This window comes from Choloepus didactylus, chromosome 10 (genome assembly GCF_015220235.1).
Source record: "Choloepus didactylus isolate mChoDid1 chromosome 10, mChoDid1.pri, whole genome shotgun sequence".
NCBI lineage: Eukaryota > Metazoa > Chordata > Mammalia > Pilosa > Megalonychidae > Choloepus > Choloepus didactylus.
The window spans coordinates 84,918,554-84,940,514 of record NC_051316.1 but is presented as its reverse complement, the minus strand read 5'-3'; the positions used below and the strand labels follow the sequence as shown (position 1 = coordinate 84,940,514).

The window sequence follows — 21,961 nt, the reverse complement described above, 5'->3', positions numbered from 1 at the left end:
GGCGGTGCCTTTCGGGCCGGACCCGGGACTCCTCCCCTCTCCGCGGGCCCAGCCGCCCTTTGGCCGGGCGCGCTAATCACTCTGGCCCAATGACAACGAGGCCCGACCCTTCCCACGCAGGACCCAGAGAGGCAAAGGAGGAGAACCGAAGACAGCTTTATTGCTGTCGCCGCCGCCGCCGCAGCAACAGCTCCCTGGCTCCACAGAGACACCAGCTCACCTCCGCTTTCCGCAGCGCCGGATCCTCTGGGACGCCACTTAACCACCACCGGCGCCCGCATCTGGACTTGGCTGGCGAGATACTTTGTACCAAAGGGCGCGGGACCCGGGGCCATCGAGGTCGTCGGGACCCAGGATACAGGGAACATGGAAACCGGCATGCCAGCCTTGGAGCACACCAGCTGCTCCAGAGGGACTCTGCGGGTTTGTTGCGTTGAAGATGCCGGAGACACTGAGGCTGTGCAGGTTGCAGATTGTGAGAGCCCTGAAGACAATCCACCCCAAAACGAGCCAGGCTACTGCAACCCGGAGGACTCAGGGCTGCTGATGGCTTCCTATGAGGGTAAAGCCAGGGGCTACGAGGTGCCCCCCTTTGGCTGGCGCATCTGCCTGGCTCATGAGTTTGCTGAGAAGAGGAAACCCTTTCAGGCCAATAACATCTCCCTAAGCAACATGATAAAGCACTTGGGCATGGGCTGGAGGTGAGTGGCCCCTATTGCCTAGAGAAACTTGGGCTTTACTTTGTTCCAGAACAAGACTTACAGCAGAGGTGGGATTGGGTGAGAAGACAGATAGACTCCTCCCAGTCAAGTGACCTCTATCCCCAGCATATTCTAGTCCCAGGGTTTTGGAGGGTGATACTATGTCACATCTCTTTGCAGTCCTCTTCCTCCAAACATCCTGTCTTTTCAGCAAAAAAGAGTGGGAATATCTGGGCTTGCTGTCAGCCTTTTCCACTTAGGCTCCCTCTCACATACTCCCTCTTTTCCAAAGACTTCCCTTGGGGTTACCTACACTTTGTGACAAGGTAGAAAACGATAGTCTGGCTGCTGTGGTGCTGATACAATGTCATTTTATTTGGGAGGGGGAGGTTCTTAACCCCACCTTCCCTTGAGCTTCTGGGACATTCTCTGTACCTCATTCAGGCACATCACGTTACAGTTGCAACACCCATCTGCCTCTTTCCTCAAGCTTTAGACTGCCTGCTCTCTGCCCTAAGGGGAGAGTAATGAGGGGGGCTGCTTACACTTTTCCTGGATAGACAGCCCTGATAGAAAAGGCAAAGTCTACTGACCAGAGGAGCACCACCACAGGTGTCTCCCAGAGCTCCTGGTAAGTCTTCCAGAGCCTGCCCTGGTTCCCCATCCAAGTATTGCAGAACCCCTAGAACTTGTCCTGAGCTATGGAGCCCCTCACTATCCCTCAAGATCTGTACTGAACTCAAAAGAATTGTGATGAGGAACCAGACCTGTTAACAGGAACAGGTGGATGTGAGCACAAAAAACATCACCCTGAGGTCATCCTGAGTCAGTCCACACAGTAAACACAGAGCCATGGAGGGGGGTATAAATGGGAAACCCTGCTCAGACAGTGCCTCAGTAGGGGATCCTTCACTTCCCCTGTATCTCAGTGCTATGGGGGTGGGAAAGCCATTTACCGAACTCCAGCCCTAGGCAGTGGGAAGGGCCTGGTGCTACCTGGATATCTAGCTCCTTTGCTAGTTCCTGTGGGTGGCCTGTACCAGAAATGAATCATCCCTCCAGGCTGCTTCTGCAACTTACCCGGTCCAACCTTGACCCCAAAGCCTTTGGGTCAAAAGAGAGTTTAGGACTAGGATACCAAGAGAAGCACAGTGGGGTATATGTGGTGGAGAAGACAAAGAGGTCAAGAAGAGGTGGGCATCCAAGCCTTCCTCAGTCCCTGAGTATGAGCTGAATCATAGAGGCCTGAAGCTGTGCTTAGCCCCCTGGACCTTGGCTCCCCATACCAGGATAGGGTGGGAGTCATTGACACAGGGCTTTTGGAATGGGATGACATCCTGCATTGAGAAGAGGGCAGGGATGAGACAAAGAAGACTTCTGAATGATAGTTCTGAGTGGGGTCTAAAATTATGGAGAAAACCAAATAGGCCAGGAATGGCCAGCTGCTAAATTAAGGGAGTGAGAGAGAAGTAGACCCTAAGAGGGAGATGAACTGGGTGCACTCCAAGAGTGCCAGCAAAGCAGAGTTCTCTGAGCTTCAGTGTGGTAAGAACTCAATTTCGATTGCTCCCCCTTCCACCCAGAGTCCATTCATTCATTAATGTTGAATGCTCCTTTGTTCTGCCAGTCTTCATATCTTGCATTTCTTCTTCCTGGCTGCCTTAATCAACACTACACCCTCCTTCCCTTTACCAGTCCTTTCTGGCCTCCAGTTTCAAAGTCCAGTTTTCTCTGAGCTAGCAGGGAGGATCTTCTGCCTTTCCATCATCTCATCCTTTGTCTTCCATCTTTCTCCCTCACCCCCAGACTGTGCCCTCCCTATTCTTTAATCTAATTTCTCCTCCCCTTGCTCCTCCTGTCTTTCACATTCCTAAGCCCCATTGTTTGTACATTCATTCATTTGTAAATTCAGTAAACATTTATTGACTGTAGACCATGTACTCTGCCCTGTGCTTAGAGCTGTGGATAATATTTAGCCAGTTTATGTCACTGTCCCTTTCCTCAAGGAACTTAAAAATATGTCAGACTCACATGAAGAACATTGAAATAAGTCAGTGTCTGATTAGGAGTTGAGATAGTTTGTATAGAAGTAATCATTCTGTGCAGAGGTATTCCACTTTATGGCTTTCCTATCCATTATGTCATTTGATCCTTTTCACCATTCCATGAGGTAGGTAGGACAGGAAGTACCCCATTTTTTAGATGAGGAAACTGTGGCTAAGAGGGGTTACTTACCCAACTATGTGGTTAGAAGAGATCATCAACAGGTATAAAATGACTGGTAGGGAGGAGAGAGGAAGTGGGAGAAGGTCTGGCAGGTCAGGGATTGCTTAGTGAGAACCCACCTTAAATGGAAATTTGTAGGAAATAAAATTAGAAGGTAGGCAGGGGTAAATGCCAGAGCCTTGAATCCAAAACTGAATCATTTGCCTGTTGGATACATCCCCAGAAATTTCTGAACACGGCTGTGACAAGAGCAGGAAAATGCTGGGGTTTTTAGAAGGCTTTACATTTTTACTTTTTTTGATCAGGAATAAAATAAAATTTAAAAGGAAGAAAATTGGCCCCAGCAATCTGTACCTTTTGCGGGGTAGGGGTGTTGTATAGGCCAGAAAACCATAACTGTGCTTTCAATACCTCAGATAAGAGCTCCTGAGGTTTGATCTAAAGCATTGGTAATGGAATTGGAGTGGTGAGGGAAGATCTGAAAGCTCCTTCTGAAGAGGATAGAGTCTCACACACTGTGAGCTGTGGTATCTGGGAAGATGAAGGGACCTTGAACTGTAGAGAAGTCAAGAAGAGGAGAGGTTTGGAAGAGAAGGTGATGGGGTCCTCGAGCCATTTAATTGGAGGTAGCAGCTGGGCATCTGGAGAGAGGTGGGTGACTGCAGCCCGTGAGGTACTACCAACCCACCCCCATCCCCTCACACTGCCATTTGCTCTTCAGGTACATACAGTGGTGGTACCGGAAGACCCAAGTAGAGAAGAAGGCACCTTTCATCGACATGTTCAATTCTATACCCCTGAGACAGATCTATGGTGAGCCTCACCCCAGCTCTGCCCTGTTCAGATAGGGCCCAGCCTCCAGGTCAGCTGCAGTTAGGGCAGAGGCTTCCCACTTGGGCAAGCTGCACTGTCCCATCTCCTAGGTTTTGAGAGAAACCCATCCTGATAGTCCAGAAAGTGAGAAATAGGCCCCCCCACCCCACCCCCACCACTCATCCCCTCCTAACTGTTCTGATTCTCTATCTAGGTTGTCCCTTGGGTGGCATTGGGGGAGGTACTATCACCCGTGGCTGGAGAGGCCAGTTCTGTCGTTGGCAGCTCAACCCAGGAATGTACCAGCACCGGACAATCATCGCTGACCAAGTAAGAGCTAGGAATTGAAGGAGAGACCCAAGATACTACCTCCCCAGGCCAGGAAGGGCCTTTTGGCTATTGTAGGATGTGGCAATTAAAAGTATCCATGATTCAATCTTATAAGTACTTTCAGTATGTTTTCTGTTTGCCCAGCCCTGGGTTAGGATGTACTATAGGAATAAGACACTCAGAGCACACATTCCTTGGAAGTGCAAACAGTCCTGGCACCACTGTGCCCTCCTTTTTCTCTATTAAACACCTCTTGCCTACCTACTTCACTGGCCAACCCCACTAGCTGAGCTGGGACCCACCATAGAGAGAGAATTCTCAAATCTTTTAACCTGGTTGAAAGAACATTTTGTAGGGCTGTAAGGAAAATTAAAACCAAAAGTCCTATAAATGAGTGGGGAAAAAAAAGAAACCTAGAGCATCCACTACTCATCCTGATTTGCCAACCTTGAGCCAAAGTTGGTGATTCCTCTGCTGGTGGTCATTCCTCTGGAGGTCTCTGGCTTAGGGCCTGGAAGGCCCATCCACTCCCAGCCTTAGATCTCTAGCTTTCTTCCCTTTTCTGAAAGCTTTACCCTCTGCTTCCTCATCATATCTGGGCCTTAAATTGCCAGAAACATGCAGCCTACCTTTCATCCTATCTTTCTAGTGACCTCCCATTTTGAGTTGTCCAAGTTCTCTTTCCTGTCCGAGGGATGCCTCCAGCCTTCAGCTCTTCTTCAAAGGAGAAATGACTAGCAGTTCTTGAGTCCAGTTAATGACTACGCCCAGCCCAATACCCCAAGCTCCCTCTCTGGCTAATCCCTTAGGTATCCTGAGGGGGATGCCTTCCAGAATTATGACTCTACAGTTAAAGTAGTAATGGTAGCTAGCATTTATTGGAGGGTCAACATATGCTAGGCACTGTGATAAGTGCTTTTTTGCACAATACTTAATTTCATAATAAAAAGTCTTAAAAGGCTAGTACGATTATTATGCCCATTTTACAAATGAGGAAACTGAGATCCAGAGAGGTTTGGTAACATACCAAGGGTCACGTAGTAAATGGAAAGGTTGAGTTCCAGAACCAGTTCTGTGGTTAAGAGCCTGTGGTCTTAATCATTATCTACTATTCCAACATGAAACATTATTTTATATATATATACAGTAAAAACACCATGCATAGTCTGAACCAAGGAAAGAAACATTAATCTCTCCTAGCTCCTACCCTCCAAGAGTTTAAATTTTAATTGGGGAAATAGGACTTAAAGAAAATGGAGACTGAGACCACATCAGGGCCAAAATGAGAGGGACAGATCCTGTACCGAGAGAAAAGGACACTGCTGCAGACTTTGCTCATTCTCTCCACACACACATCAACTCTGCCAGACTCTGGGGTGGAATCATAGGTGGAGAGGGGTACATCAATGAACTAGAAAGAGTCCCTAACCTTAAAGAACCCCTACAGCAGTGGGGGAGACAGAATGCTAAATAAATACATTATAACATAATACATTGAATGTAGAATAAATGGGGTATGGGGACACATAGGACAATGACTCAGTGCTTCAGGAGGAGGAAGCAATAACAGGTGACCTAGCTTGAAAGATGAAGGGTTTCACCAGATGGAGAATAAATCTGAGCAAAGGCATGGAGGAAGAAAAGTAATGTGCTCAAGGAACAGTGAGTATTTGATATGGCCAGAATATAGGTGCTTGAACAGGTAATAAGTGTGACGGGCAGGGAGAGGCCAGATCAAGAAGGGCCTTGAAAGTCAAGTAGAAGAGTTTAAACTTTAGCCTGGGGACCATGGGTAGCCACTGCTGCATTATAAGCAGGGATTGACATATTTTGATTTATATGTAAGAAAGATCACTCTGATATTCAGATGAGAAGGGGTAGAAGATGAAAGCAAAAGTCGTGAAGGCCTGGATTGGGGCACTAAGAACACAGTGGAGAAAGGAGAGGATGCCTGGGAATAGATGAAGGGGAGACAGCAGGGCTTGGTGACTCACTGAGCTTGGGGGAAAGGCCTGGGAGATGACTGAGGCTGGTGGTACAATTTAGCAATTGCAGGTTCTGCAAGTGGAGGAGCTACTTTGAGGGAAAGACCAGTTTGAGGTGCCTGTGAGTTGCCTCATTCCAGCCTGTCTGCTCTCTTGATTTAGTTCACAGTGTGCTTGCGTCGGGAAGGGCAGACTGTGTACCAGCAAGTCCTGTCTTTGGAGCGGCCAAGTGTTCTGCGCAGTTGGAACTGGGGCCTGTGTGGGTACTTTGCTTTCTACCATGCCCTCTATCCCCGAGCCTGGACTATCTATCAGCTTCCTGGCCAGAGTGTCATCCTCACCTGCCGCCAGATCACACCCTTCTTGCCCCATGACTACCAGGTGAGCCTCCCCCTGTGTTCCCTCCATTGTTCTCCCTTCTCCGGGATCTGCCTCTGCTGGAAATTCCATAACCTATGAAAGGGAAGGGGTTGGAGCCGTAACATCACACTGGATTCCCAGGCCCACCACCCCATTTGTTCCAGTCTTCTATGTTTTCTGGTAGGTAGCCTGCCTGGGAATATGGAGAGGTGGGAGTGGGAAACAGAAGAGACTGTATTGGGGAGAATTTGAGTCAGGTCCTCTGTACCCAAGAGTGACCTTGGAGAGTCGGAGCAGGATGGCCTAAGCTGGGGACCAACTGAGTCTGGATTTTGCCCCTAGGACAGCAGCCTGCCTGTAGGAGTCTTTGTGTGGGATGTGGAAAACGAAGGGGATGAAGCCCTGGAAGTGTCCATCATGTTCTCCATGCGGAACGGACTGGGGGGCGGGGATGATGCCGCAGGTGGTTTGTGGAATGAGCCCTTCTGTCTGGAGCAAGATGGGGAGACTGTACGGGGGCTGCTGCTGCATCATCCAACCCTCCCAAATCCCTACACAATGGCGGTAGCTGCACGACTCACGGTAATGGAGGGGCCTGCCCTATACCTTAGCCCCTGAACCCCTATTCTCACCCTGGCCCCTGAAGCCCCCATCCACCCTACCATGGTCTCTTAATTTCCTCAACTCCTAAATCCCACCCTCACCACAGTCCTTGAACCTCCTGAAATTGGAGGCACTGGAAAAGTCAGAATCCAACATACTTGTGGGGCTCCTCCTCACCAAGTCTTTGGTTCCTTAACAGGGAGATACAACGGTAACCCATGTCACAGCCTTTGACCCTGATGGCACTGGGCAGCAGGTGTGGCAGGATCTACTTCAGGATGGACAGCTGGACTCCCCTGCTGGTGATGGGGGGTCTGACAGGGAGGTGGTGGGAAGAGAAGTTGTCCCTGTCTTGGGAACTGAGTGAAACGTAACGAACAGGCCTTGTCCCACGTTAGGGTTCTGTAGCCCTGGGGATGAAGCGTGCTGGTGCCGATTCCTCTTGTTCTTCTCTCAGGCCGAAGTCCCCCCTCACAGAAAGGAGTAGGCATCGCTGGGGCTGTGTGTGTTGCGGGCAAGCTGCTGCCTCGAGGCCGGCGCCGCCTGGAGTTCTCACTGGCTTGGGACATGCCCAGGATCATGTTTGGAGCCAAGGCTCAGGCCCACTACAGGTGACTGGGACCAAGAAAGTGCAGGGATCCAAGGGGCTGGGGCCTTGCCTGGGGCCCGTATTCTCATCCCTCCCCTTTCATTCTACCCCAGGCGGTATACAAGGTTCTTTGGGCAAGATGGTGATGCAGCACCTTCCCTCAGCCATTATGCACTGTGCCGATACGCAGCTTGGGAAGAAAGGATCTCAGCCTGGCAGAGCCCAGTACTGGAGGACAGGTACCAATGGGGCCCATCTCTATGGCCACCTTGCCTTTCTCTCAGGCACCCACACTCCATCTGGAATTCTTTGATTTACTCTCCACCCACCAAACTCAGCACAGTTATGTTGAGATTCACTCGGTGCCCCCACTCTCCACTGAAACCCAGAAACTTTCCTTTCCTGGGAGGTCCACACTCATTAGACCATTTCCTTCTCCTGACTCCTCAGATCCTTGCCTGCCTGGTACAAATCTGCACTGTTCAATGAACTGTACTTCCTGGCCGACGGGGGCACCATATGGGTGGAAGTTCCTGAAGACTCCCTACCTGAGAAGCTGGCGGGGGGCATGAGTCAACTCTACCCCATCCTTCAGGAATACGGTCGATTTGGCTACCTTGAGGGTACAGGCTGCCAGTGGGCTGCAGCATGGCAGGCAATACCCTCGAGGCCAGTTAGTGTCCTACCACAAGGCAGGATGATGGGTTTTGCCTACCTCATTGTATTGGTGGGGATGGGAGGGTAAGTGGCATGTGGGGACCAGTAACAATGCCCCACCTTTAACTCTAGACAACAAGATAGGGTGGGGGCTATGAAGGGGGAGCAGAATTCTGGTGATAGTGTGTCTCCCTCATTCCCACAGGCCAGGAGTATCGTATGTACAACACATATGATGTCCACTTTTATGCTTCCTTCGCCCTTGTCATGCTTTGGCCCAAGCTCGAGCTCAGCCTGCAATATGACATGGGTAAGCGTCCCTCTTGTGACCCTTCTACCCCCTTACTCCCCACACCCCTGAACTGTTGTGGTCACTCAGATTCTCTTCCTGCCCCTTCTCCCCAATACGTATCTATACCTTGCCTATTGGTTCCCCTGTAGGGTCATACACACAGTTCTGTGTCCTACTCCAAGTTTGCCTGTTCCCTACCAACATACTCCACGTGTATGTCTGCCCCCCTAGCTCTAGCCACTCTCAGAGAGGACCTGACACAGCGACGGTACCTGATGAGTGGGGTGATGGCACCTGTGAAAAGGAGAAATGTCATCCCCCATGATATCGGGGACCCAGGTAAAAAGCCTTCCACCTCAAGGTCAGCTTCCCTTCCTTAACTTTTGTACCCTGTACCCTACCCACCAATGCCAATTAACCAGGTCCCCTCCCCTCCCACAGATGATGAGCCGTGGCTCCGGGTCAATGCATATATGATCCACGATACTGCTGACTGGAAGGATCTGAACCTGAAGTTTGTGCTGCAGGTTTATCGGGACTATTACCTGACGGGTGACCTGGACTTCCTGAAGGACATGTGGCCTGTTTGTCTGGTAAGGGATAGATGTGCAGTGGCCAGTGTGCTGGGGACATGACTGGCTTCTGGGGAGAGCTGAGCTGACTCTCATTATCTTTCCTTAGTATCTAGGTCCTCAATTTCTTGTTCCCTCTCTAGGCCGTGATGGAGTCTGAAATGAATTTTGACAAGGACCATGATGGACTCATTGAGAATGGAGGCTATGCAGACCAGACCTACGATGCATGGGTTGTCACAGGGCCCAGGTTAGGGTATAGGGGTTGCCAAGAGAGCTGAGGTGGGGAACTGGACACCAGGGATGGTGGGTCTCAGGGAAGAGTACTTTATTGCCTGTTTTACTGCAAGGGAGTGGCTAGAGCTGCCAGTCTGATTCCCAAACCCATGTTCCTTATTAGTGCTTACTGCGGAGGGCTGTGGCTGGCAGCTGTGGCTATGATGGTCCAGATGGCTGCTCTGTGTGGGGTACAGGACATCCAAGATAAGTTTTCTTCCATCCTCAGCCGAGGCCAGGAGGCCTATGAGAGGCTGCTGTGGAATGGTGAGTTGGGGGAGGGCGACTGGAAGGTCCTAAGGAGTCTTAAGGTAGCTCTGGGGATGCAGGGAGTCTTACTTTGCTCTTCCTCTATCCCAGGCCGCTATTACAACTATGATAGCAGCTCCCAGCCTCAGTCTCATAGCATCATGTCTGACCAGTGTGCTGGCCAGTGGTTCCTGAAGGCCTGTGGACTAGGAGAAGGAGAAACTGAGGTGAGAGGGATTAGAAAGAAGAGCCAAAGGGAAAGAGGATTTTCCCTGGAGATGGGAAGCAAATATGAGGGACCATGTTTCTGCCCTTCCCTTCCAGGTATTTCCTACCCCACATGTGGTCCGTGCTCTCCAAACTATCTTCGAGCTCAATGTCCAGGCCTTTGCAGGAGGGGCCATGGGGGCTGTGAATGGAATGCAGCCCCATGGTGTCCCTGATAGATCCAGTGTCCAATCTGATGAAGTCTGGGTGGGTGTGGTCTATGGGCTGGCAGCCACCATGATCCAGGAGGTAATGCACTCCCCTCCCCATCTCCCCACCATCCGCACCTTAGTAAACTTCATCAGCTAACAAACTTCAAGGCCCAACCCAATGCCACCTTATCCTTACAGCCTCCCCCTTCACCCAGGCATGCATCCCAACTCATGTCTCCTTCAGCCTTCTTCCTGGGTCAAGTTTTTCTCCCCTACCAGCTGTGAGCTTCCTGATGGCAGAAACCCTGTAGTCTCCATCTGTCCAACTGAAGTGGCTGTTCAGGGGGTACCAGTTATATGACTGCCATCTCTCCCCACAGGGCCTGACTTGGGAAGGCTTCCAGACAGCTGAAGGCTGCTACCGCACCGTATGGGAGCGCCTGGGCCTGGCGTTTCAAACCCCCGAAGCTTACTGCCAGCACCAGGTGTTCCGCTCGTTGGCCTACATGCGGCCACTTAGCATCTGGGCCATGCAGCTGGCAATTGAACAACAGCAACAGCGTAAAAAGGCCTCTAGGCCAATAGCTGAACAGAGCACAGGCCTAAGCACAGGGCCTAAATTTGGACCAAAGAAAGTCACAACAAACCTGAGCCCAGAGTGAGCTCTCTGAACTGTGGGAGGAAGACACTAACAGCTCAGCCTCCAGCCTGGCCTTTTCTCCCTTCCCCAAAATCTCCTGCAGCCCTGAGCCACCAGGACAATCATGCCTCCTCCCTTTCCCCTATCCAACTGTGCCAGTAAAGAGGGGTTAGGGTGACCCAGGCATTAGAATCACTTATTTATTTCTTTCCTCACCACTTTCCCTCACTGCATGAAATATTCAAGGTCTGTTGATTCCCCCAGACCCATTCATGGGGTGACAGAGACACGGAGGTACTAATAAAAGACCCAGAAAGCCAGTAAGTCTGGTATGTTTGAGCCCTCAGGCTTCCTGGCAGGGCACAGGAGCTGAGGCCAGTCCTCTCCCATTCCTTTTTATTTTGATACATCCTGGGAGCCCCAGGCTTCTGCTGAGGCCCCCCCATATTCCTGCATCTAGCCTGAGTATCTGCCCTGCAAGATCACAGATGAGGGGCTATGGGTAAGCAGCCATCTCCCTTCTTTTGTGAGATTTACCTGCAGGAGGATGGGACTTGGGCAGAGGGGCTTTGAGAAGGAGTCGAGGATTGACATCTGAGGAGGCTCTGCACAAGGAGCCTGAAGTACATGATACAGCAGGCAGGAAGAGTTGCCAGGGGCCTGGAGCACATGGTCTGGGCTGTCCAGCAACTGGTATGTGCTGTCCTTTGGGACCTCTGACTGCAGGGCAGGCAGCTCCCTCTGGTAAGGATCCTCACTGGGGAGGGCACGAAGCTTGCGGGACAACACTGAGGAGACAGATGGTTATCAGGGGTGGGCCCAGGCCTCTTCCCTAGCCTGTGCCTTAACGGTATCTACAAGCCTCTTACCGCCATGTTCAGCTGGCAGGCTCCCCCTTGTGTCAGAGGAGTACATAGCAGGCACAAGGAGGAGGCAGAAGGAGAAGAGGAGAACCTGGAGAACAGAAAAAAGGAGATGAAGACAGGCTCTAGGTTGTACCCCAAACCCATTGCCTGGGAAAGGATCTCTCCTTCCATCACCATCCTCACCAGGACACAGGTGCTGCTGCTGCTGCTGTTGTTTGATATCTGAATCACGATGGCCTGGAGTTTCCTCAGCTGATCCAAAAGGGACCTAGAGGAAAAGGGGACTGAGCAAACCCTGGCCTGGCACCCTGCTAAGGCCACTCCCTCCATCTATGCACTGGATCCTTTCTCTTACTTTCTTCCTATTTTTGCCAATAACTTCTTTCCTTCTGCTGACAAAATGTCTGAAGTTCCTCATTAAAAAAAAACAAAAAAACTAAAAAAAACCTTTCTGTCTTGCCCTGACTTATACGGCTCTGCAAACGCTTTTAGTGGTTTTTCCAATGCCTGAGCAACTGGGTACATAATCCACATATTCCCTGTACAATACCTTCTGGCCCCAACTCCCCTGTGTTAGGGTTCCAGTCAAACTGGACTATGTTGTAGCCTCTCTGACCGAATACTTTTCCCACTCCCAGAATTCTACCCATTAAATAATGCCTTCTGCCCCATGAGGTCTTTCTTGCTCCTTCCTTTCTCTTGGTGGTAATTTCTCCTTAGTTACTTGTGAATTGATTCCCCCATTATTGTGAGCTTCTTGGAATCAGACTAGAGAAGTACAAGCACCAGACCTCACATGTCAGAGATGCCCAATTAGAAATCTAGTGTGGAGCAGGGGAAAGAGTGGGACAGCATTAAATGGGAGGGAGGGAAAGGACTGATGTTGAAGGCTTGCTTACAGATTCTGTTCCTCTAGGAGCTGCACTTTGTTCTTTAACTCCAGATTCTGGGCTGTGCATTTCAACACCCTAGGGGAATAAGAAAGGCATATGGCCTGTATCCTCCCTTCAAAAGCCAACTACCACTCCTCCCCTACCTGAGTCCCTCTCCCTTTCATACCTGCTTTCTAAACCCCCCACATACACCTTCTTCTTTCTACGACTCTCTTGAGCAGACTTTTTGTTTCGAATCTTCCTCCGCACTCGTTTCAGAGCTTGTTCTTCCACCTGGGAGAAGACAGGGAAAGGGACATCATCAGAGAAACACTGGACCATATAGTCAGAAGGCAAATGAGTTCAATCTTCATCCTGATGTAGGAATCCTTTCCACAGTCTCCCTGACCAATAGACACTCAGTTTCTGTCTGAATGCCTCTGAGTGTCAGTTGTTAATACCTCACAAGCCCAGACCAAGTTTAAAATCCTTCCTATCCTGAGCCAACATCTGCCTCCTTATAATTTCTATCCATTGGGCTTAATTTTGTGTCTGGTATCTTGGATCATGTAGAACAAAGCCTCTTTAGCTATTTTAAGGCACTTGACATTTCTTCATAATCTTCCTCAGAGTTAAAAACAAAAAAAAAAACCTTGTCAAGATTTCTAACTCTTCCATCATCCTGATCTCCTCAGGATGGACTCCATCCTGTTAATAACTGTCAGTAATCTGGGCTCCAAAAGGGACACTAAAAATGCTCTGGCTAGTAAATTTGATATAGCCTCCAAATATCATTTATTTTTCAGTAGTCACATCATGCTGCTGATTCATCTTGCACTTTTAAGAAGTTAAAATTCCCTTAACCTTTCTGTCAATGAACATTGATTTCATCACTTTATCACAATGTTGTGCTGTGAAGTTGCCTGAAACTTAAAACTCAAGAATTTACATTTATTCTTATTACATTGTGTAGTCCAGACTTGTCAAATTCTAAAGCTCATTCTACCATTCAGCAAGAGGTAGATTACCATAAAGCCAATGAAATCTAAGTGTTAGGGCCCTCATTTGCACAGTCCTTTCCAAGGCCCTATACTAACATTGCACTGATAATTTTGAATTCTTTTTTCTTAAAGAGAACACTAAAATTTGTATAAACTTCAGACCCCACAAAATCAGCATTTGCCTTTGTTTCTAGCATCTAAACTACATGCCCCAGCTTCCTGTGAGCAACAAATTTGCTAAATTTCTTACCTCGGTCACTTTACAAGTTACTGACAATACAATTAACAGGATTGGCCTACTTGGAACTCACATAGCACCCCCTCCCCGCTGCCCAGCCTTTGCTCCCCAATGGGAGTCTTACCTTAGTGAGAGGAAGAGTCCCAGGCAGAGTAAGCCCCTCCTTCTCCAACAGCCTCTTCTCCTCATCTGTCAATATCAGACTAGCAGTCTCCTGGGGTTATGGGGTGGTGGGCAGCAGAGTTGCATGGAGATGTCAGATAATGGGGAATTCTGCCCCCATCCATGCAATTGGGGAATAATCCTCCCATAAGTCAAGTACCTGCTCTGCCCGCTCCTCCACCTGCAGTGGAGTCATCTGGGGCCCCTCCTTTCCACAGCTCCCACTATCTGCAAAAGGAAAGTAAGGATAGCCAGGCCCATGAGCCCTCTCTTCCCTCAAACTTCACTTATTTCAGACTCACCTAGATCTATGGAGATATGTTCCTGTAAGAGGGAGTAGGTGTGATCATGGTAGATAGGACAGGGGTTGGAGGAGTTGAAAACGTTCAGTGATGGAGAGGGGCTCAGCAGGGAGTTCAGGAAATCCTCCACCTCCCATTCGCTCAGTACCTGCACAGAGTTCAAATTAACGGCCGGGACCTATCACCACCCCCCTGCCTCACGGACGCGCCCGGCCCAAGCCTCCCCGACTCAGAACTCTCACCCACCTCAGAGAGTGGCAGCTCCCAGTCCTCCGGAGCCTCCGCGGCGGCCTCCTCGGGCGCCACCCCCAAATCTCCGCCTTCCTCTAGCAGGAAGTCTAGAAGGTCCTGGTCACCGGGACCCAGCGCCAGGTCCATATGGGGTTCAAGAGGGGGTTCTACCATCTACCCGGCTCCACCTCCCGTACTCCAGAAACAACCTCCAGCCCAGTTCGCCTCTCCTAACAATCCGCAGGTTCCTTTTCCGCTGGGCTTTCCCTTCTCGAGTCTGACACGCCTCCCGGACCCGATTCTCTTCAGCTTCCAACTCAACAGAAGTGACGCATTGGCCCTCTTGGCATTCTGGGACATGGAGTTCCTCTCAACTCGGAAGTGTCCTCGGAGCTGCGCCACGTCCCTGGGGCTATGCAAATAGAGGGGACGTCCCTACTGCCGCCTGCCGCCCACAGGGCGGGGATTCTGGGGATCTGGCTCCGCCTTCGCCCAAGGCGAGAAAAGGAAGAATTACAGACCAAAAGGGAACTTGGGCACCGCTCGGGCGTTTTCGTCGGATCGCGCCGCACCCTTGCTTCCTGCCGGGGAGGGGTTGCCGGTTTTCGGCGGGCTCCCGAGCATCGAGAGCTGGGGCCAGAGCAGCTTCCTGCAGTCCCCGCAACCATAGAGCGCGGGCCCAGGGCGCCGCCCGCGGGTGGGGGACGCTCCTGGGACGGAAGTGGCCGAGAGAGTATCTGTCGGCGGGAGGGCGAGGCCCGAGCCCGACAGCGGACCCGGAGAAGGAGCGGGTTAGCGGGCCGGCGGGCGGGGCACAGAGCCGGGCAGCGCAGGTAGGCCGGACCGGCCGAGCGGGAACCCCGGGGTGCGGCCGCGAGGCCCGGCCTGGGAGGCGGGCGGGCGGGGCCCCTGGCTCTTCCTGTGTCTCCTGTTTCGGATCCTGTTGGAGAGGTCAGCGTCCAGTGAGTGAATGTCGCATTGGATTCGGAGCTAAGTAGGCCGTTTTGCTGAAGCCAAGCCCTTCCTGGGAGCAGTTCTCTACCTGAGATCGGCCTGGGGGAAGTTGAGGAGTTGGTTGGCAGTGAGACGCAGGGCGGGGATACACTTTGGGGTTAGTTGATAGCGGCTCTGTGGGTAGGGAAGCTTTGGGTGCGTTTGGTATTAGGTGAGGTTGGGTTTAGGAATCAAAGTTAGCTTTAGGAGTTAAGACTTAGAGTTATTAGTGTGTCAGGTCCGTTTTGCAGTTAAGGTTTAGATTAAGATCATGATTTTGTTTTCTAGGATGGCTAGCAGAAGTCAGGGTTTAGAGTTCAGGGTCAGGTTAAGGGGTCAACAACAGGAATTAGGTTAGAAGTCCATTTTAGGGATTAAAGATTGCTGGCGTTGTCGATATTAGGGATAAACAGTGAAGAAGTGGGTCAGGAATCAAGTAACAAATGAGCTTTAGGCTTAGGGGTCAGCATTTAGAGTTAAGATTAGGGGGTTTGGTGATAAAGGTAAAAATCAGGTCAGTATTAGGGCTCAGGAATTGGGACCATCTCTGCTAGGAAAAAGATGAAGTCAAAGCCAGTATTGGGATTCCGGTAATAAATTAGGGTCAGGGTTAATGTTAGGAATTAGGAGCAGCTTTAGGGGTTATGGTTGAGGTCAGGGTAGTTGACCTCAGGGTGGTGAACTTTAAGAAGTTCTTAGTAGGTAGGTGCCCTTGTTTTTCAGGAGGTCTCTTACTCCTTTGTAGTCACCGGGGGCTTCTTTGTCTCAGAGAGATGGCTAAATTCAGGCTAGCGTTCTGGGCTTCAGCTGGAAGTGCAGGTGTCTAGGATTCCACCTTCTCTTTTCCACTCTCCAAGCCCAGGGCTTCTGCTGTGGTCATTGCAATTGAAGGACAGGGGTTCCTAGACTCTGTTATTTTAAAGAAGGGAGGTGGGGAGGAACAGAGACCCAAGAGATGCCTAAAGCCAAGTATTAAGTGGGGGACTGCCTAGGGGAGAGGGGATTAGTGACTGAGGGAGAAGCAGGCCAAGGAAAACTGTTGCCATGGGCAAAGAGGATGGCTGAATCCCCTGAAGTTTCACCCCCACTGCCGCTCACTGTCCCCTCATTCCCTACATGTTAAACTTCTCCAACTCTCATCCCTGGCCCTGCATTTTCACTCCCTCACAAGAATACTTACCCTGCCTTTAACCCGCCCTTATTCGTCTTACTGTCAGTTCCTGACCTTACTTCTGCCTCCCTCTCCCCTTCTTAATCCATGTATCTGACCTTAATTTACCCTCACCCAAAGCTTGAAATTTCCCATCATCTTAAAGTACTCTTCTACCATTTTCACCCACTCATCCACCTGCACGCCATCTTTACCAGCCCTTCCCAGCACAACTGCCAAGCACCCCAATCCCTACTGTATGCCATCCCCCGCTTCTAAGCCTCTTTTAATTTCTTGGTCCATTTACAGATCCCCTTCCCCCACTCCCCAAACAGAAAAGAGGAAATGAGACCCAAAGAGGAAACTGGGTTTTGCTGATCCCACACCCAGCCAGGCCACTGACCACACCCCCATTTCACTCCCAGCCTGACCTGGCCACTGACCACAGCCCTATCCCCTAACCAGCCTTACCCAGCCACTGGGCATACCCCCACTCTACCCCACAACTCCAGCTTTACTTAGCCATCGCCAATGTCCCTTCATCCCCATCCGCAGCCTAATTTGGCCACTGACTACAGCCTCATTTCTTTACTCTCTCTAGCTTGACCTGGGCTCTGACTTCTCTCCATTTGACTTATCCACTACCCCACAACTCCAGCTTTACTTAGCCATCGCCAATGTCCCTTCATCCCCATCCGCAGCCTAATTTGGCCACTGACTACAGCCTCATTTCTTTACTCTCTCTAGCTTGACCTGGGCTCTGACTTCTCTCCATTTGACTTATCCACTGTCCACATATTCATTCCTCCCCTTCCCCCAGCCTGATCCAGTGAGTGATCATATATTCATGTTTCCTACCATCATCATCACCACCAATCTCCGCCCCCCCATTGATGCATTCACTGACCACACACCATCTGCCCCTACCTGCCCCTGCCTACTAACCACATACCCATTTTTTCCCACAGCCTAACCACATCTCCTAACCATGTCCTCATCTTCACATTCCCAGCCCAGCCTGTTCCCTTTCCCCCTTTCCCATTTCCTTAACTAAACTCAAGCTGGTACCATTGGCAGGAAGCTATGGAACTCCAGCCTAACTTTGAGCCTTGGTCTTTAAAGGTTGACAGGACACACTGATGTCAGGTCCTGACAGTTCTGCCTCTTAAACTTTCTTTTCAGTGACATCCTCCTCTCCTCCATTCTAACCCTGGGTTTATCTCTTACTTGTGCTAATACAGTGTCCTCCTAACCACTCTAAAAGGTAATTGCCAGAGTTACTTTCCTAAAATCCAGCTCTGATCCTGTCCCTTCTCCACTTAAAAGCCTCCCCTGGCCTCCTGTTACCATCCAGAAGGTAAAATTTACTCCTTTCTAGTCCTCCCCTACCTTTCCTTCCTAACCCTAACTTCCCCACCACTGCTCCCTTGCAGGTACCCTGTGCTTCAGCCAGCCTGCCTGCTCACTTCCTTGAATGCTTCTCCACGATTTCCTGCTTCTCCACCTTTGCTTATGCTCTGCTCTCTGCCTGGAATGCTACCCCTGACTCATCTCCGGCTGGTGTAGTGGAGAGAGCCTGGGTTTTGGAATCAGAGACCTGGGTTCGGATGGTGGCTCTACAACTTGTTAGCTGTGTGACTTTGGACAAGTGCTTTTTGAACAAGTACTTCACTTCTTTGAGCCTCAGTTTACTAATCTGTAAAAATGGAAATGATGTCTACCTTGAAGGGTTGTTGTAAGAATCAAATGAAATTATGTATACAAAGCAGTTAACATATAGTTAATAAATGACAGATTGTTATTTTTTATCTTTAATTTTTAATCTAACTTTAAAGGACAACTTCTTCATAGAGACTTTTTCTGTCCCCCTTCCCTAACCTAATGAGATCTCTCTTATCACAGCCTCCTCTTTATTGTAATTCTGTACTTGGCTTATCTACTCCTTTTGACTGGGAGCCCCTAGAAGGCAAAGCTGATGGCTTACTCATCTTCCTTCCCACACACTGAAAGTTCTGGCCGCTGGCCTTCCCCTCAACGGGCCCTCAAAGAATGCTTACTGGGTGAATGGAGAGAGAATGTATACATAAAGGGAAGAAGGATGTTGGGAGGAGGGGGGCCATGTGCTTGAAATGGAGGTGTGTTTGGAGGGGAAGCTGCTTGCATGGAATGGAGTCTTTATAGGAAGATCAGGTGGCTGCGGTGGGATCTGTGTAGGGGCTCCGGGACTGAGAAAACGGGTATGTAGAGGGACACCTGTAGGTAGCTTTGTGGGAAAGAACTCTGAGCATACGCAGGGGTGCATTTAGGGAGGAGGAGTGTGCATGGGATAGGAGTGTATGTGGGGAGAGTCTGGATTGGGGAGGTCAGGCCCAGCCCTTCAGCTGCCCAGTCCAGCCCTAAATGAGCCTCCAGCAGCTTGAGGCCGGATATGTCAGTCTCACCCACAACCCCCCGCCTCCCTGTGGTTGCGGACTCAGAGGCCAAATTTGGTAACAGACTGAGTGTTACTCCCCCAACCCTCTTACTTTCTGATTCTGCCTTCAGTTTTCTCTCACCCTTTGTCCCTTTCTGTAACCCTCTATCTTTATGCGCCTCCCTTTGTGCTTACCCACTCAGACTATATTCTCCGTGTACCCCAAATTCCTTCCCCCTAATACACTTACATTCCATTCCTTGCTGGGATTTGACCTCTTATCCTCCATCCCACCCTCCCCTCAATTGCCCAACTCCTCTGGAATGCATTTCAGGAATGTCTTGAGGGAGGAGGAGTTCCCTGGGAGGGGGACATTGGTGGAGGGGGGATCATGGAGACGGAGATGGTGTTGCTGTTTCATTTAAAAAAAAAAAAAAAATGATGGTAAAGGGAGCAAAATTCTCAGGCCAGAGCAGAAACTGGTTAGCTTATCCCCATACTAACAGGGGCCCCCCCTATTCTATGCTGCCACCAACCCAATTCACTGCTTCATTTTCTCTTGGAGGCATGTGGATATGTACTCGAGACCAGCCTGGGAGTAAGGGTAGGCATGACTCAGCTCCCTTATCGGGGTCTCACCAGAGGTTTCCATGTGTGAGGAAGAAGGGGGTGTCTGTGTCCGGAGGAAATAGGGGGAGACATGCAATGTCAGCTGAGGAACAGGGTCATTTCAGTCCTGCCCTCGGCTGTCTGACTCCTCCAGCTTCTCTGACCCTCCAGCCCTCACTCGTGGTCAGCGACCCCAGTGCCAGGTCTGTCCAGCTATTGGGAGAAATGCCCCAGGAATTGGGGTGGGGATGGGGGATGCAGAGAGCTGGAAGTGGGGAAACTGGGAAGGACCTCTCTAGTTTGGGGGTGAAAATAGAGTTGTGGTTTCTTGTCTTGAAACTCTGGACTGTCTGTAAGGCCAGAAATGGTTTATCAACCACTGGGTTCTAGATCCTTGATCTAAACCTTTCCCACATCTGCCTCCTATCTCCTGTTTCTACCTAGATTTCCGACCCCCTCACCCCATCCCACATAACCTCGCCATCCTCCAAAAACATACCCCTTCCCAACTTCCCTGCTTCTCAAACTGCCTTCCGTATCCTAACAACCCCACTTCTGCTTCTCAATCTTTTCTCTTATGCTCTTTCTCCCTTGGGGCTGGCAATTTGCCAAAGGGGGGAATGGGCAGCCTGGACTTGCTCATTCTTTTAGTTAGAGGCATCCAATCCCTGCACCAAGCTGGTCACATCATTAGCTGCCAGGCAGACTTGTCTTCCTGCCGCCAGTGCACCACCTCCAGCCCACTGAGAGGTGGTGGTGCCAGGAGCTGCACCAAAAATACTGAGAGGAAAGGTAGAGTTTGAGAAGGACTTGCTGACGAGAAGAAAGCATAGGAGTTGTTGTAAGAACTGAGTATTAACTCAGACGTAGATTAGATGTAGCAAGGACTGAGCTAGAAGGACTGGGCTCTTTCTCTGACCTGCCTTGAAACTTTTTCCTCCAAGAGTCTCTTTTCCCTTCTGCAAAAATTGAAGAGTTGACTAGGTAATTTCAGAGATAACGTTGGACTAGAGAATCAAAATTCTAACTTGACTGCCAGGGAAGCCAAATATGGGGCCAAGCTCCTCAGGGAGACCTCTAACATCTCAGATAAGAGAAAAACTGGGACAAGAGTGGACCAGGACAGCTTAGACGGTCAGTATGTGGTCTCCCACCCAGACTAGTGTGAATCAGTGTTTGCAGGCCTCTAGAGCCCTTAGGGATTATCTGATATAACATCTTTATTTTGCAGAGAAGGATGCTGAAGCCATGAGAGGGAAGGTCACATGATGAGTCAGGACAGAGCTCTGAAATCCCAGATAGGGAAAGCCTGCAGGACATAGTAGGCAACAGGATGGGGGGTGGGGTGGGGGTGGGGGTGGAATACTGAACCAGGAAAAGACAAAAACCAGGCAGTGGACAGGGCTGGGAAAGGAGCTGAGCAGGGACAAGAGGCAAGAGAGAGACACTTGGAGGAAAGAGGAGAGGCAGAAATTCCAGGGAGCAGGGAGCAAGGGCATCGTGGATGTCCTCAAATAACCCTGCCTTTCAGACCTGCTGGTGTACTTTGCAGACCAGCCTCTCTCTCAGATGTCTTAGAAGTTTAGGACTGGTCCTTGATGTAAATAATCTTTAACTTTTAAAAGTGATTAAGACAAAAACAACTTCAGTACCACCTGCTTTGAGGAGCCCCTTTCAAAAACATCCCTCCCTGGGACTCCATCTGGGGAAGTCTCCTCTCCTCCAGTGAGAGTGTGTTCTGATGCCCTGATGCCACGGGCCAGGTATAACCAGGCTGGAGAGCAGAAGCCGCCACCATGGTTGCACTTTCGCTGAAGATCAGCATTGGGAATGTGGTGAAGACGATGCAGTTCGAGCCGTCTACCATGGTGTACGACGCCTGCCGCATCATCCGTGAGCGTATTCCAGAAGCCCTGGCTGGCCCTCGTGAGTCTGACTACCCAGGGGGCTGGGGTGAGAGTCCTCAGTCCCTTCTCGTTCCCAGGCTTTCAGCCTTGAGGGATGACCCTATTGCCCGCCCCGCCAGGCCACTCACCCCTCAGGTCTATGCTCCATGGTTCCCTCCTTCCCCTTTAGGCCCAGGGTCACGGGAGAAATGGTAAGGGGCAAAGGTGCAGTCACTCAGCCACACTGGGATCTTCATGAGGCTCAGGGGACCTATCCTCTCTTTTAGCCAGCGACTTTGGGCTGTTTCTGTCAGATGATGACCCCAAAAAGGGTATATGGCTGGAGGCCGGGAAAGCTTTGGATTACTACATGCTCCGAAATGGGGTGAGTATTACTTCATCAAGGACCTCTGACATCCTCTCCCATCAACTTCCCCCAGTTCCACCTCCAATTTTCTGACCTCTTCCATGCTTTCTGTCTATGTCAGGCAGTCATAATGCCATGCCTTTGAGTGAACTACCATAG

At 50.4% G+C, this 21,961-nt stretch overlaps 3 protein-coding genes across 5 annotated transcripts in view; 2 read left to right on the top strand and 1 right to left on the bottom strand.

The window, feature by feature from the left end:
• The first annotated feature begins 213 nt into the window (after positions 1-213).
• On the top strand, positions 214-10,734 carry GBA2 (glucosylceramidase beta 2). Its single transcript, XM_037851323.1, has 17 exons — positions 214-701; positions 3,649-3,740; positions 3,955-4,070; positions 6,218-6,436; positions 6,758-6,997; positions 7,218-7,320; positions 7,476-7,629; positions 7,721-7,846; positions 8,058-8,230; positions 8,470-8,574; positions 8,788-8,895; positions 8,998-9,149; positions 9,272-9,378; positions 9,529-9,671; positions 9,765-9,880; positions 9,978-10,169; positions 10,453-10,734. The coding sequence occupies exons 1-17, from the start codon at positions 367-369 to the stop codon at positions 10,732-10,734; spliced, it is 2,763 nt and encodes a 920-aa protein (XP_037707251.1). The 5' UTR covers positions 214-366.
• Positions 10,735-11,037: 303 nt separating this feature from the next.
• On the bottom strand, positions 11,038-14,952 carry CREB3 (cAMP responsive element binding protein 3). 2 transcript variants are annotated; one of them, XM_037851333.1, is made up of 9 exons: positions 14,400-14,935; positions 14,154-14,301; positions 14,012-14,079; positions 13,814-13,903; positions 12,638-12,744; positions 12,478-12,546; positions 11,762-11,846; positions 11,582-11,666; positions 11,038-11,500 (listed from the first exon to the last, which is right to left on the bottom strand). In XM_037851333.1, the coding sequence occupies exons 1-9, from the start codon at positions 14,556-14,558 to the stop codon at positions 11,169-11,171; spliced, it is 1,143 nt and encodes a 380-aa protein (XP_037707261.1). In that variant the 5' UTR covers positions 14,559-14,935; the 3' UTR covers positions 11,038-11,168. The 2 variants fall into 2 exon arrangements, with proteins under 2 accessions (XP_037707261.1, XP_037707260.1); XM_037851332.1 differs by having other exon boundaries at positions 11,582-11,846; positions 14,400-14,952.
• Positions 14,926-21,961, top strand: part of TLN1 (talin 1) — a 31,491-nt gene continuing 24,455 nt past the window's right edge. Inside the window, exons 1-3 of one of the 2 annotated variants that reach the window (XM_037851316.1) lie at positions 14,926-15,217; positions 21,313-21,475; positions 21,723-21,820. In XM_037851316.1, the coding sequence (XP_037707244.1) occupies positions 21,346-21,475; positions 21,723-21,820 (228 nt within the window). In that variant the 5' untranslated portion in view covers positions 14,926-15,217; positions 21,313-21,345. Of the gene's footprint in view, positions 15,218-19,657; positions 19,753-21,312; positions 21,476-21,722; positions 21,821-21,961 lie in introns of those variants that run through there. The other variant, XM_037851318.1, reaches the window with a different exon arrangement.

Coding starts and splice junctions, on each gene's coding strand:
- GBA2 (XM_037851323.1), top strand. CDS start 367: ATGGAAACCGGCATGCCAGCCTTGGAGCACACCAGCTGCTCCAGAGGG. Junction 702..3,648: donor CACTTGGGCATGGGCTGGAG/GTGAGTGGCCCC, acceptor TTTGCTCTTCAG/GTACATACAGTGGTGGTACC. Junction 7,630..7,720: donor AAGGCTCAGGCCCACTACAG/GTGACTGGGACC, acceptor ATTCTACCCCAG/GCGGTATACAAGGTTCTTTG.
- CREB3 (XM_037851332.1), bottom strand. CDS start 14,558: ATGGTAGAACCCCCTCTTGAACCCCATATGGACCTGGCGCTGGGTCCC. Junction 11,847..12,477: donor CTCCTAGAGGAACAGAATCT/GTAAGCAAGCCT, acceptor CTTTTCCTCTAG/GTCCCTTTTGGATCAGCTGA. Junction 11,501..11,581: donor CCTGCCAGCTGAACATGGCG/GTAAGAGGCTTG, acceptor CTGTCTCCTCAG/TGTTGTCCCGCAAGCTTCGT.